Source organism: Trichosurus vulpecula, chromosome 4, assembly GCF_011100635.1.
Source record: "Trichosurus vulpecula isolate mTriVul1 chromosome 4, mTriVul1.pri, whole genome shotgun sequence".
Classification (NCBI taxonomy): Eukaryota; Metazoa; Chordata; class Mammalia; order Diprotodontia; family Phalangeridae; genus Trichosurus; species Trichosurus vulpecula.
Window position 1 is genome coordinate 65,144,895 of NC_050576.1, and position 14,157 is coordinate 65,159,051.

Here is a 14,157-nt window from a genome sequence, read left to right on the forward strand (position 1 = left end):
GATCAATTATGCTGATAGTTTTCCTAATATGGAACCAGCCTTGCATTCCTGGAATAAATCCTACCTGGTCGTAGTGTATTATTCTCATTATAAGTTGGAAATTGAAGGGATGTCCATCAATTGGAGAATGGCTCAACAAGTTGTGGTATATGAATGTAATGGAATACTATTGAGCCATAAGAAATGATGAGCAGGCTGATTTCAGAATAACCTGGAAAGGCTTACATGAACTGATGCTGAGTGAAGTGAGCAGAAAAACATTGTACAAGTAACAACTTTGATAGACTTAGCTCTTCTCAGCAACACAATGTTGTAAAACAGTTTCAAAGGACTTATGATGGAAAATGATATCCATGTCCACAGAAAGAACTATGGAGTCTGAATGCAGATTGAAACATACTACTTTTCTCTTTTTTGCTTTCTCACAATTTTTCCCTTTTGTTCTGATTCTTCTTTCACAATATGACTAATGTGGAGAGATGTTTAATATGATTATATGTGTATAGCCTATATGAGATTGCATGCCATCTTGGCTAGGGGGAAGGGGAGGGAAAAAGAAAAAAATTTAGAATGAAAAATCTTACAGAAATGAATGTTGAAAACTATCCTTACATTCAGTTGGAAAAAAAATACTATTAAATGGAGAGAGGGAAGAAAATTCCTTTTAACACCAGTCAAATTCTCAGTCTGCATCACCTCAACCCATTTTCACACAACACCTTCACAGAGGATGTAGGTGGATATGGAGCAATGAGTTTCCATGAGTTCCCCTTCCCCAAAAAGCTCATGGTTGCCCTGAAAATAAACCCAGGATCAAGAACAAAAGTAGGTCCAATGGCTTCTGTCTTAGTTCCTTTATTATAAATTCCTGCCTTTATTGTACCTTCCTACCAACAGCAAAATTGCTGGTCTTTGTTTAGCCTTTCTGCCAACAACAACCCTCTCTGATGTCCTTTCATGAGTCTGTAATACAGTAAGTTTAAAGACACAGACATGCAGCATTCCTGCAAATAGGATGGAATTCAGTTATCTGTCTTTGGCTCAGTTGGCTTACCTTGACATGAAGTCAAATACAATTCCCAGATCCAGATTAAGAGAGAAGAGAATAAGAGAGAATACAAAAGAGGAGGACTGAAGGGGCAGCTAGGTAACTCAATGGATACAGTGTGGGGACTGGAGTCAGGAAGATCTGAGTTCAAATCTAGCCTCAGATACTAGCTCTGTGTCTCTGAGCAAGTCGCTTAATCCCTATTTGTTTCAGTTTCCTCATCTATAAAATAGGGATAATATTAGCACCTTACCCCATCCAGGATTGTTGTGAGGATCCAGTGAGATGACATTTGTAAAGTGCTAGCATGGCAACTGAGCAGCTAGGTGGCACAGTGAGTAGATAGAGTGCCAGGCCTGGAGTCAGGAAGACCTGAAATCTAATCCAGCCTCAGACACCTACTGCTAGCAAGTCACTTAACCCAGTTTCCTCATCTGTAAAATGAGCTAGAGGAGGAAATGGCAAACCACTGCAGTATCTTCACCAAGAAGAACTCAAATGAATATGCTCATGAAGAGTCAGACACAACTGAACCACAGCAACAACTACTGTGGCAACTGGCACATAGTAGGTGCTTCATAAATCTTAGCTATTATTTTTGAAGGAAAGATCTGATGATTATGGCTTCTCCAAAATAAGGAGATACAGAGCTGCCACCTGTCTACCAGGAAGGGCCCAAAGAGTTCTCCCAACTACACATCTTTAATCACCACTCACTACCTCAGTCTACCCAAGGAATATTTCATTATCTTCCTTCTGGCTAGAAACTGTCTAGCCTGCTCCTTAATACTTCCTAGAGATTGGAAGCAACATGGTATCTTCCTCATTCTAAACACTACCAGACCTAAGAGTCAGTGGTGGTAGTATCTATTTATATAAGTCAGTCTTGAATAGAAGAAATATAACCCTATTAATGACACAAAGTCACCTCTTCAATCCAGTCATGTAACTCATTGGGCCCTTTTCACTGTGACCTATTTTTCTGGCTTGAACATAGAGACAGAAAAATCTATTATGACTCCACCATCCAAATAGCTGAAAAGTAACAAATAAGGCATCAGTTGATCAATACAATACCTCCAAGCATAGCTGAGCAGGCGGTTTCAAAATATTTGGAGATCAACCTTTTAGTGATGAGTTTCTCTGAACCTACCTTGGGTGTTCATCTGGTGAGAGCTCATCTCCAAAGCACATGCTTTAAGCCTTTTCAACCTGGCAGGATTTCCTAGAGCTCACACTCCACCGCCATGCCCTTCAAGATCCTAGAGTCACCTCTTTGTTATGATGAGACATCAGAGGAGGGAAATCACAAAATAAGCACCTTCACTTCTCTGCCCCATAACCTTTTAGTCAGATTGTTAATGATGTAGTAAACAATGCTTAAGGGTATTAGGTGGCAAAGTCTTCCTGACTTCAAATCTGACCTCAGACACTGACTGTGTGACCCCGTGACTTAACCCTGTTTGCCTCAGTTTTCTCAACTATAAAATGAGCTAGAGAAGGAAATGGCAAACCAATCCACTATCGTCACCAAGAAAATCCCAAATGAAAAGTTGGACACAACTGAACAACAAACAATGCTTCATTAATCACAAATAAGAAAGAACAATAGATTTCAGGAGAGAAGAGATTTTCATTCCTCCTCTACTTATTACCTTTATGACCTTGGACAAGACTTTTGGAATATGGTTTCCTCATCTGAAAAATACACTCAATGATGGATATGGACTAGATGGACTACGGACGCTTCTAGCTCTTAATCCTACATGGTGCTTTAAGGCCAGAAAGCACTTCTTTATACTAAAACTCTATGAGGGAGACAATCGTGCAAACATTATTATCACCATTTCACAGATGAGGAGACAAAGACCCAAAAATATTAAGTGGTTTGACCAGGGTTGTACAAATAGTATCTGAGCCAGGATTCAAACCAGTCTGACTGCAAACACCATATCACTACACTACATGGACTTAATGAACTAGTGACTCGTGATTGAATAATTTTATGTTGCTAATTATTTCACAGTATCATAGAATTTCAGAGTTGGGAAAGACTATGGTGGCCATGTAGCCCAATGCATTCCCAAAGAAGGATCTCTACCATCTCCAGAGATAGCTGATTCCCCTTTCGGATAGCTCTAATTGTTAGGAAGTTTTACAACAAGATAGTTTCCTCTTTACAATTTCTAGTCAGTAGTCTTCATCCTCACCCTGACGAAACAGACCAAATCTAATCCCTCTTCTGTATGGTGGCTCTTTTAAGTGATATCATAATATGATAAGGAAAGCATAATATCACCCCAAACTGATGTTATTGACTGAATGACAGGTTTTATTCACAGAGCTTGTCAAGTCTCTCATTCCCTCTCTTTTGTTCGTCCCTGTAGGTATCAACACCTTTAAAGGCCAGTACTTTCACAGCCGGGAGTACAAGCATCCAGATCTGTTCAAGGAAAAGAGAGTCCTTGTGGTTGGCATGGGGAACTCTGGCACAGACATTGCTGTGGAGGCCAGTCACATGGCTAAAAAGGTATAGACCTTGAGATTACTAACTGTAACTAAAATGCTGTATAAAATGTGCTGATATGCTGAATGTCCTTTTAGAAATGTTGCTGTGCTTCTTTATTGGCCAATTTCACTATAAATTCTGAATTTATTATTTCTCTAGAGAGGAAGGAAGGAAGGAAGGAAGGTAGGAAGGAACGAAGGAAGGAACAAAGGAAGGAATGAAGGAAGGAAAGGAAGAAAGGAAAAGAAGGAGGAAAGGAAGGAAGGAAAAAGGGAAAGGAAGGAAGGAAAAAGGGAAAGAAAAGAAAGAAAGAAAGAAAGAAAGAAAGAAAGAAAGAAAGAAAGAAAGAAAGAAAGAGAAAACTTGGAGTCACAACAACCAAGATTGAAAGCCTGCCTCTGAGAATTACTAGCTGTGTGAGCCCCAAGCAAGATCTTTAACCTCTTTCAGACCTGAATTTTCTCATTTGTAAAACAGGAACAATAATAGCCCCCATTCGCTGAGTTGTTCTGAGGATCAAATGAGATCATGTTTGTCAAGTCTTTGCAAAAAATCAAAGTGCTATATTATGATCTGTTATTTGGACCCTATGAGAATCAATTTGCTCATTTGTGAAATGGACATAATACCTACAGAAATGTTGTGAAGATCAAACAAGATAATGTCTGTAAAGGGCTTTGCAAATTGTAAAGCACAACATAAACCATGAAGTTATTTAAGTTGGTTTTTTTTAGCAAAGTGGAGGTGAAGGGGGAAGGAAAGAAGATTTGGGAACTGGCAGAGCATTTAGTGCCTCTAACTCGATAATTACAGCTGATGTTTTTATGGTACTTTAAGGTTTACAAAGTGCTTTGAATAATAATGATAATGATAATAATAACTGGCATTTAAATAATGCTTCAAGGTTTGCAAATAACTTTACAAATATTAACTCTTGTGATCTTCCCAGCAACCCTATGAAGGAAATGCCAAACTATTTGTCTGTTTGCTTTTAGGTCTTGCTCAGCACCACTAGAGGTTCATGGGTGATAAATCGGGTTTTTGATCATGGGTATCCTTGGGACATGGTGTTCACTTCTCGATTTCAAAATGCATTAAGAAGTTCCCTCCCAACTTCAGTTGTAAACTGGTTAATTGGCAAAAAGGCAAATAGCTGGTTCGATCATACAAACTATGGTTTGGTTCCAGAAAACAGGTAATTTCTTGACTTCTGTGTTCTTGGAAAGATGGGACCCCAGATTTCTCAGTAACTTTTGCAAAGCTGGAGTGCTGTTGCTGCTACATGCTGCTATGTGTTTATTTTGTTGAAATATATGGAAAGACAGAGTACAGAACCACATCCAAGATTCAATTTGATCAAGGGACAGATGTGTGGGCTATTGTTCCATTGGTAAGGAGAAATTACAGCCTATAGTTTCCATTTGCAGTCTTCTTAATGACCACAAAATACACCCTCAACAAGACAATCTCAACTCAATTCAGCAAATATATAATAAGGACCTAATAGGTAAAAGGTACTTTGGAAAGAAAAAGAGCTGTGACATTCTGTAGTTTAAAAATAGAGGCTCAGATAGGGAAGGTAGATTGCCTAAGGTCATACAACTAATGAATGCATGAATCAGGGCTTGATGGTGACTCCAAACACAGAGCAATGAGTGCCAGAATCAGTAGCTTCTACTTTGTTCTGTGGGCAATAGGAGCCACTAATGGATTTTGAGGAGTTACACAACTGAAATTGTATATTAGCAGGATTCCAGGGACAGCCATATGAAGGATAATTATATTGACTGGAAAGCTGTTTAGAAGGTTAAAACAATATGTGGTGGAGTGAAGAGACAGTTGGACATGGGAGTCAGGAAACCTGGGTTGGATTCCAGGCCCCGATGCTTAATTAGATGTGTGACCCTAGACAAGTTACGTAATCTCTCTGTTCCTCAGCTTCTCCATCTGTAAAGGGGAGATAATGATACTTCAGTAGATGCTTCACAAGGATATTGTAAGGAATTGCTTTGTAAACTTTAAAGCCCTATATAAATGGGAACTATCATTAATGTGTTAGAAGAGAGAAGAGGCTGAACTAGAGTAGTAGTGACCTAAGTGGAAAGGAGGGGGTGAAAGTGAGAGATGTTGCTGAAGTATTACTGGGATGGGAGAGGTAGAGAGAAGAGCCAAAGATAACTCCAAGGTTACAAGCCTGAGTGACTGAGGAGATGGTACTGCCATTAACACAAATGCAGAAGTTAAAGGGAGGGGTAGATTTGGGGAGAAAGTTGATGAGTTACATTTTGGACATTGTGAGGTGCTGTGGACGTGAAGGTAGCAATATCCCACAAGAATTGGATACGTAAAACTGGAACTCTGGAAAAGTTTGGAAGGGAGTTACAGATTTGTTTTATATAAGCAAAGGGGTGATAATTGAAGTCTTGAACAATGTCTCCCAACTAGCTTTCCAAATTTTTTTTCACATTACTCCCTATCATGATTTATCCTAACTGGATTTCCAATGTGAATTCCGTAGACCTTCCCAACTACATACCTTTGTATAGTTTGTCAATTCAATTCTTTGAATACATGTATTCCTTAACTATAACTCTTAGACCCTTAGCTTCTCTCAAGGCTCTTTTCAAGTGCCATGTGCTATATGAGCTTCTTCTGAGCAGCCCAGTTTTTAGCACTTGCTCCTTCTTGAAATTATTTTGCATTTCCTTACCATATCTGTGTACATCTTATCTCCTCTAATCCCCAAAGTTGAACGTAAACTCCTACGACACCAGAAGAAAAGTGCTGTGGGATTATCTCCAGTTATTCTCACAAGATAGAGCTAATCAGGAATCACTGAAATTTTGGAAAAAAAACACAGAGGTGCTGAAGGGGAGGCAGAAACCTGAACATCCACCTCTTAGGTGTCCTCAATCTGTTTGAATGTTGGTCACACAGTAGCCTGTAAAGAGAAGCCATTATCAGAAATTAAAAACCCTTTCCTTCACAACTTCTTCTCTCAAGCCTGACACCTCATATTCATTGAGAGGGGAGAATTCCAGAATCAAAACTAGAATCAGAGGGAGGTCAGAGGAAAAATGAGGCATATTATTCATTGGTGAACTTCTCCTTTCTCTAATTTTATTTAGGACTTTCCTAAGAGAGCCTGTACTGAATGATGAGCTCCCAGGACGCATACTTACTGGGAAGGTGTTGATCAAACCTAGGGTGGAGAAAGTGAAGGAAAATTCCGTGGTGTTTAAGAATACTCCAGAAGAAGAGCCTATTGATATAATTGTCTTGGCCACAGGATATACTTTTGCTTTTCCTTTCCTTGATGAGTCTATAGTGAAAGTGGAAAACAATCAGGCCTCTCTGTATAAATATGTATTCCCTGCAAATCTGGAAAAAACAACATTGGCTGTCATTGGGCTCATCAAGCCTTTGGGATCCTTGGCGTGCACATCAGAAGTACAAGCCCGATGGGCCACAAGAGTCCTAAAGGGTATGTAGGTGGAAAATGTGAGTGGGCAAAGAGGCAAAAAGGGAAGACAGTTGGGGGTAGGGTGGTTCTCAAACTCAAAGTTGAAATGATGGCTGATTGATTTTAGAAACTATAAATCTTCATAACTCACTAGTTCCCATTTAAAACAGACAGAAACTCTAAAAGCTGGATTTATATTAGTATTGACTGAGTCACAAGGTAATGATGACTTAACATTGTATCTCTGAATGTCCATCAGCCATTTTAGTGAAATAAATAGGCCTAATTAAGACACAAAAATTGTGATCATAGTGAAAATATTTTAGTCAAACTGGTTGCTTTGTACAGTAATATGAGAGTTAGGTCGATTTATAATCATTTATTAAGATGTTGATGTCACAGTGGAAGATGTTGCTAATGTAGTACCCACAGAGATCTCTCTCCTTGATACTCACTATCATTTTTCTCAATGACTTGGATGAAGGCATGGATAGCATACTCAAATGTGCCAATGAGACAAAAGTGAGAAGTCACTGACAGCACACTGCATTGTGAACGAAACCAAAAACATCTTGACAGGGTAGAACGTTGGGACGCATCTAACAAGTAAACATTTAATTAAGTGAAATTTAAAGTCCTACAACTGGGTTGAAAAATCAACTTCACAAGTGAAAGATGGAGAAAATGTTAACTTTAAGCAACTTAGGTAGAGGGACAAAGATTTGTAAGACTTCATGCTACAAACTTAATATGAGTCAACAATGTGATAAGGCAGCCAAAGAAAAAGTGCCTGTGATTCCAGCTTGCATTAAAGGAAGCATGACTTTCAGAACAAGAGTGTGGTTGTCTAACTGTACTCTGCCATGGTCAGGCCATATCTAACATGTTCTCATTATTTCTGGGCATCATATTTTACTAAGAATACTGATAAACTGAAGAGCATTACAAGCAGGATGATGAGAATGGTGTAGGACCTTGAGACCCTGCCATATCAGTGTCTTAAAGGCACTGGGGAAGTATATCCTAGCAAAAAAAGAGGTGTAAAATACACATGGTAACAATATTTACACTTACAAGAATATATGTATCTTACTTGGCCTCAGAAGACTTTACTAAGAATAGTGGGTGAAAATTACAAGGAGACATATTTATGCTTGATTGCAGGAAAAAATTCTAACAATTAGGACTATCCACAAATGGAATGAGCTGCCTTGGAAAGTAATGAGTTTCCTCTTACTGGAGGATGACCATTATTCCAATATACTGCAGAGATTTTTATTTAGGTGTAGTTTGGATTGACAGGCTTAGGAGGTGTTTCCCAACTCTGATATTTGATGATAAAGGCCAAAGAACTGGTCAGTTGACTTAAATTTCACTTTTCTGCTGGTTACTTTGATACCATACAGACAAAGACATAGTAAGCCTAAGTCACAAGGACTCCCTTGTGACTTATGAATGACAAGTTGCCTTTGTGGAAGGTTTGAATGGCCAGGAACCTGAACCATTGGTTTTATCATTCTCTTGGGCACAAGAAAAACAGTGGCCAACCTCACCAATTATATATCATGGCACTTCATATGGTTTGCCCAGAGTTCTAATAGACATCTAAAGGAAATCTTTAATTTTATTTTGTAGGCTTGAATAAACTACCACCAGCACAGACCATGAGAGAAGACATTAACACAAGGAAAGCAAATAAACCCACTGGGTAGGCTGTGTCCCTTAATTACTTGTATATATTATTTTAATTTACAACTAGAATTTTTAAAACTTTTCAGTATTCACAGTAAAGCTTTCCCCAAAGGGTCATTGACTAGTGTCTTAACCAGATATGACAAAAAGCAGTGAATTTCAAACAGAAGAGAGCATCAAGAACTCTGGAAGAGTTCCAGAGCAACCTTTATTAGGAGTTGCAGGTGAAAGAGTAAATGAGAGTACCCACTACATCATGACAATGATGACACTAGATCATGACTATCTACCATGTCAAAGAACTAAGGACTTCAGAATAGAGATAAAGACTTTTCCTGTGATTTAATTGACATAAACAACTCCAAGGTTAGGAAATTCCTTCAACCAAAGCAGGTCAGCACCTTCTGTGAAATATATGGTTTAGAGAAATGTGTAGAGAAGAGAAAGGTTAAGTGATTTTCCCAGGACCACATAACCAGTCAGAGGCAGAACGCTTAACCTAGGCCATCCTGAATTTAAAGACAGTTCTTGGAATATTCAATATACCATTTTGAGTCCCATGGACTTTGAATTTTAGAATACATGACAATAGGAGGGATGTCAAGAAAGATAACACCATGGTTTGATCTGGGGCCAGATAAATACAGTGTATTCTCACCAATCTGTGCAGCATGGTCCCAGGGTGGCTTTTCCTTAGCTGAATGGCCAATCTCTTCCAGGGCATGATTTCTGGAGCTTTGGTTGGGAGATTAGAGCAGGAAGAATATTGAGAAGAAAGCTAGGATGAAGCATGGTTGGCTCTGGGGCTGGCTAGATAGAATTTGACTCTTACCAATTAGAACAGCCCAGCCCTAGGGTGGTAGCTCCAAAGTAGTGTTTTTAAAAGGACTGCACTTTATTGTTAGGAATAGGAGAAGAATTTTGAGAATAGAAGATACATTAGTACCTGTTAGAATGAAAGAGAAGTCACAGATTCTGAATTTTAGGAGGAGAATTTCAGTTTTACCCATAAAAAGATGACCTTTCTTTTTTCTTCTCTTCTTCACAAAGGTTTGGTTTACACTTCAGCCTGGTTTTGCAAACAAATCGTGTCATATACATAGATGAGCTCTTGTCCTTCATCAATGCAAAACCCAATTTGTTATCTATGTTCCTGGTGGACCCACTACTGGCTTTTAAGGTTTTCTTCGGGCCACTTACCTCATACCAGTACCGTCTGACTGGCCCAGGGAAGTGGGATGGAGCCAGGGATGCCATTCTGACCCAATGGGACCGGACAATCAAGCCAACAAAAACTCGAGTCATACAAGAGACTCCAGATACTTTTTCCTACCTACTCAAAGTCTTTAGCTTTTGGGCTCTACTTGTGGCTGTATTTCTTATTTTCAAATAGCTGAAGGCTTTGGTTCCTTAGAAGAAATGTCTAGGGTGGTATTCTAGATCCTCCATCAGAGCAGAGCCTTCACTATTCTTCCCACCTGGAATCCACATGCACTCTAGAGACTCTATGAAAGCCCTATTGGCCAATAGTCTCTAGGGTGTACTTTTCCCACCCTTGTCCCTCTCCAGCTGTATACTGACCTCCATATTCTCCCAACCTATGGGGAGGAACATTTTTTGTAAACTTTCAAACACTGTGTAAATGTGAGCTATGATCATGGTAATTGTTTTCATCTTTATTATCTGCATCTAATGCCAGTGGAATAAAAGTTTTTTCTGATTTTAGTAGCTCTAGAGGACTTACCAATCTGAGTATCTACACTTCCTTCTCCTTTGTGAAGATTTATTAATTCAATTTATGTACTTTAGGCAGCCAAAACTTTACAAATACTAGGTCTGTGTAGAGGTTATATGCTATGCTTTTCATTGAAGAACAATGAAAGAAGCAGTGAATATTTTCAAGGGTTTTTTTAATCTCTTTATTGTTGGGAAGAGAAAGAAGGGATATTAAGAAAGAGGGTAATTAGGGGTGAGAAAGGGGAGGTAATGTCTATTCAGGACCAATGTGAAGAGTAGGTAGATTAAATAAATATCTAAATGGCACACATACACACACACACACACACACACACACACACACATCAGTGAAGTTTTTCAACCTGTATTAATCTGCTGTGAGCCCCAGCTCAACCAATATGAAATCATTTGGCCTGATAATTTGGGAGTAATTCAATCCTTCCAAGTGTTTTCAAATGAATTCAATGACCCAGGAAGCCAACAGCCCTACCTCACTCTCATAAGCCTATGTACACAATGTCACTTTCTATCATATGAACACTGCTTCTGAGAGCTTCATCTTGTGATAATACTATGAGGAATTAGGGGGAATTTCTATTCAGATTCATGACTCCAAACAACATTTAGGCTCAGGACTTATAGAAGAAAAATGCAATTCTCCATCTCTCTTATGTACTGGATTTCTATAACAACCTTTCAACACAAAGTTCAAGCTATCCTTCCCGTAAGAGATATCATGGACATCACTTATTACTGTGCCAGAGAGTGAGTGGCAAAGAGAAATGCTCAAAAGGGGAAATCAGGGAAAGAGAAAAAGAAGACAGATTAGAGAAGCAAAAGTAATTGTGGTGTCAGAGAATAGAAATTATATAAATTGGATCTAGTATCAGCTAGGTCTGCACAAAGTTCACCTTGGTCATTGTACTAGGAAGATCATAAGTTTAGACCTGGAAGAAAACTGAGGTTTGGAATCCAACCTCCTCACTTTACAGATGAAGAAACTGAGGCAAAGTGAAACGCCCAAGGTATTAAGTGAGATAGATAGGATGTGACCCTGGGTTCTCTAAATCCCAAGCCACTGCTCTTCCCATTGTGTCATGTTGTGTTAGAGATCGTTTAATTATCAACAAGAAAGACCTTTTCATGGGACACTTCATCATTACATTTTGCTGGGTTTGTGGTTAGCATTTGCTAAATGACCATTCTAAAGATAATTACAGTTTATACACAAATATTTGTTGCAGAGAATGAGGAAATCGAGAAATACTATCCAGAACTCATTATGATCCTCTAAATCAAGTGAGCAAATACCTTTGCAGGAAACACAGATCTTCTTTCCAGTCCTAACTACCCTCCATAGATGCCATTGTGGAAACTTGATGAGTCAGAAGTAGCTGTCTCACATATAACAAAAGACGACCCATAGGACCAGAGAAGGGCAAATGGGACATTTTCAAATAATGGAAGTGAGTGAAGTTTGCACACTTTAGGCCAGTAAGATTGACTTGATTCCCGAAAAAAATTTCAAACATATTAGTAGAGTAATGCTGCATAAATATTTAGAAAGGGAAGCAATAATCACTAAGAACCAGCATACCTTGACCAAAAATAGATGTTCCTAGACTAACTTCATTTCCTATTCTGATACTAGATTGGTAAAACAGGGGAATGTTCTAGACATAGTAAAACTATCTTTTAGTAAAATTGACTGGGCTTAAAACAGAAAAACACCAATGACTACCAGAGTGTGAGACACATTAATATCCCAATTAGATAGTTTTTTAAAAGGGAATGATTTAATATTGTACAGTTAGATACTTATTTAAAAGGAATGGCTTAATGTTATACTTTAGGTAGTTGTTTAAAAGAATGATTTAACATTATACATTTAAATTATTGATATAATTTTTTCAGTCCTCTTTCTACTACACCAGAAATGTAAAACATTCCACCATGCAGGCAGCATTATTCTCTAACACTCCTGAGTGTGGCTGAACCAGATTAAAATGTAATTGGGAAATAGCAAAATAAACCAAAGTACAATAGAACATAGATAATGTTAATAGGTAACTCAATGTGCCACCAGAAGATATCCTTACTTATGGATTAGTGGTCCCATTTTTATTTGAGTTTGATATCACTGCACTCCACCATACCTACTATACTTTTGAGGAGAGTAGGGGGCCATCAAACCAACAAAAAGAAGGTATCACAGCTCCAAAAAATTTGGGAGTAACTTATTTAAATGTTTGTCTGAATCACATATATTTTTTTGCAGAGGCAGAATAGGACAGCAAAGATAACAGAATCTGTTCGTAACAATAGGAAGATTGAGATTTTTAAAGAATTCAGAAATTCAGCTCTCCCTAGTGGTCTACTTTAGAAGTCAGCTGCTGACCATGTTTTACCCTAGACCACTTTCTGGGACTTAGACATCATGAAGCAAGCTGAGCGGACAGATGGAAGATGGCTAAATTTCCTTCACTTTCTTTCACAAGTCTCTAAACCAGATTTAACAATTTTGGAAGTAGCTTGTCTCTCCTTCACACAATTAAAGAAATATAATAAGATAAAGGCAGTGTGGATATGCTTTAACTACTTTAACTGAAAAGAATGTTTCATTGTTTATTTTCTCTGACATAGCTAAACAGTGCCAAGTTTTAGTGTATAATTTTAATCAAGAACAGATTATTTGGCCTCTCAATTCTTTAAAAAAAAAAAGGATAACTCAGGGACTGGGGCCAATTATCTCCCTTTGGCCAATAAAATAAGCCTACCAGGCCAGTTTCCTTTGAGATGGATGTTTGATTATGCTTTGATTATGGCTTGTTTTCCTGCTATCTGTTCTCCTGAGAGAGGCAATGGTGATAATAATGAAAGTTTTCACCTATTCGGAGATTGAGACAATGGCAAGAGCAAAGGAGAGGGAGTAAAAGGTGTAAATATGATGGAAGTTGCTGAGAAAATGCTCCTCTGAAAAGAATATCTGGACAAGATCATAGAATCCATTAAGTGACTTCAATTCCAGAGTCACTGAGGTTCAGGGAATGGCTTGGCACCAGCAGAGATGGGGAGGAGAAGTAGAGCAATATTCAAGCCGAGGGTGCAGGAAAAGAGGGGAAATGGCAGACTTCAGTGATCAGCCTGTACTGCATTAAATTGGAGCAAAGCCAATGCCACTACAACCACAGGCACCAAGATCCATCATGGCAGACACTGGGAAAAGCTGTGTAAAGATTAGGCAGTGAATGCTATATGGATTCCAAAAGACAAATAAGAAATCATGGTCATTTAAACAGCTTATTTAGCCAACCAGGTAAATTCTACTAAATGTCATAATTATTATCATCATATTTAGTGGAGCAGGCAAGGATGGGGTGAGGTATCAACATTTGTATAAAAGTCACATTCGATGATTACGGTTCATCTGGGGAGGCAGTGTGGTAAAGTGAAAATGGTATAATATGGGTTTAGAATCTGTAAGGTCCAGAATTCTCCTATCTGCAGAACCTTGTACCTCCCGCATAACCATGGGGTGAGTTTGATACCAAAGGAAGAGACCAAGAGGCTCCAGATTGATTATAGGAGTTTAATCAATCATTATGATTAATCTGGGGTAGCTACCAGATGATTCAGTGGGTCTCTGCAAAGACCCCCAAAAATCCCCATGGTAATTATAGAAATCAGACAAGGGGAAGAGGAACCATA

General features: G+C 38.6%; 1 protein-coding gene across 1 annotated transcript in view; it reads left to right on the forward strand.

Moving 5' to 3' along the window:
• The window catches only part of LOC118847465 (dimethylaniline monooxygenase [N-oxide-forming] 1-like), a 30,479-nt gene extending 20,024 nt beyond the window's left edge, over positions 1-10,455 (forward strand). Inside the window, exons 5-9 of the mRNA XM_036755948.1 lie at positions 3,436-3,578; positions 4,553-4,752; positions 6,686-7,041; positions 8,656-8,728; positions 9,763-10,455. Of these exons, the coding sequence (XP_036611843.1) occupies positions 3,436-3,578; positions 4,553-4,752; positions 6,686-7,041; positions 8,656-8,728; positions 9,763-10,105 (1,115 nt within the window). The 3' untranslated portion in view covers positions 10,106-10,455. The remainder of the gene's footprint in view (positions 1-3,435; positions 3,579-4,552; positions 4,753-6,685; positions 7,042-8,655; positions 8,729-9,762) is intronic.
• Positions 10,456-14,157: the final 3,702 nt, after the last annotated feature.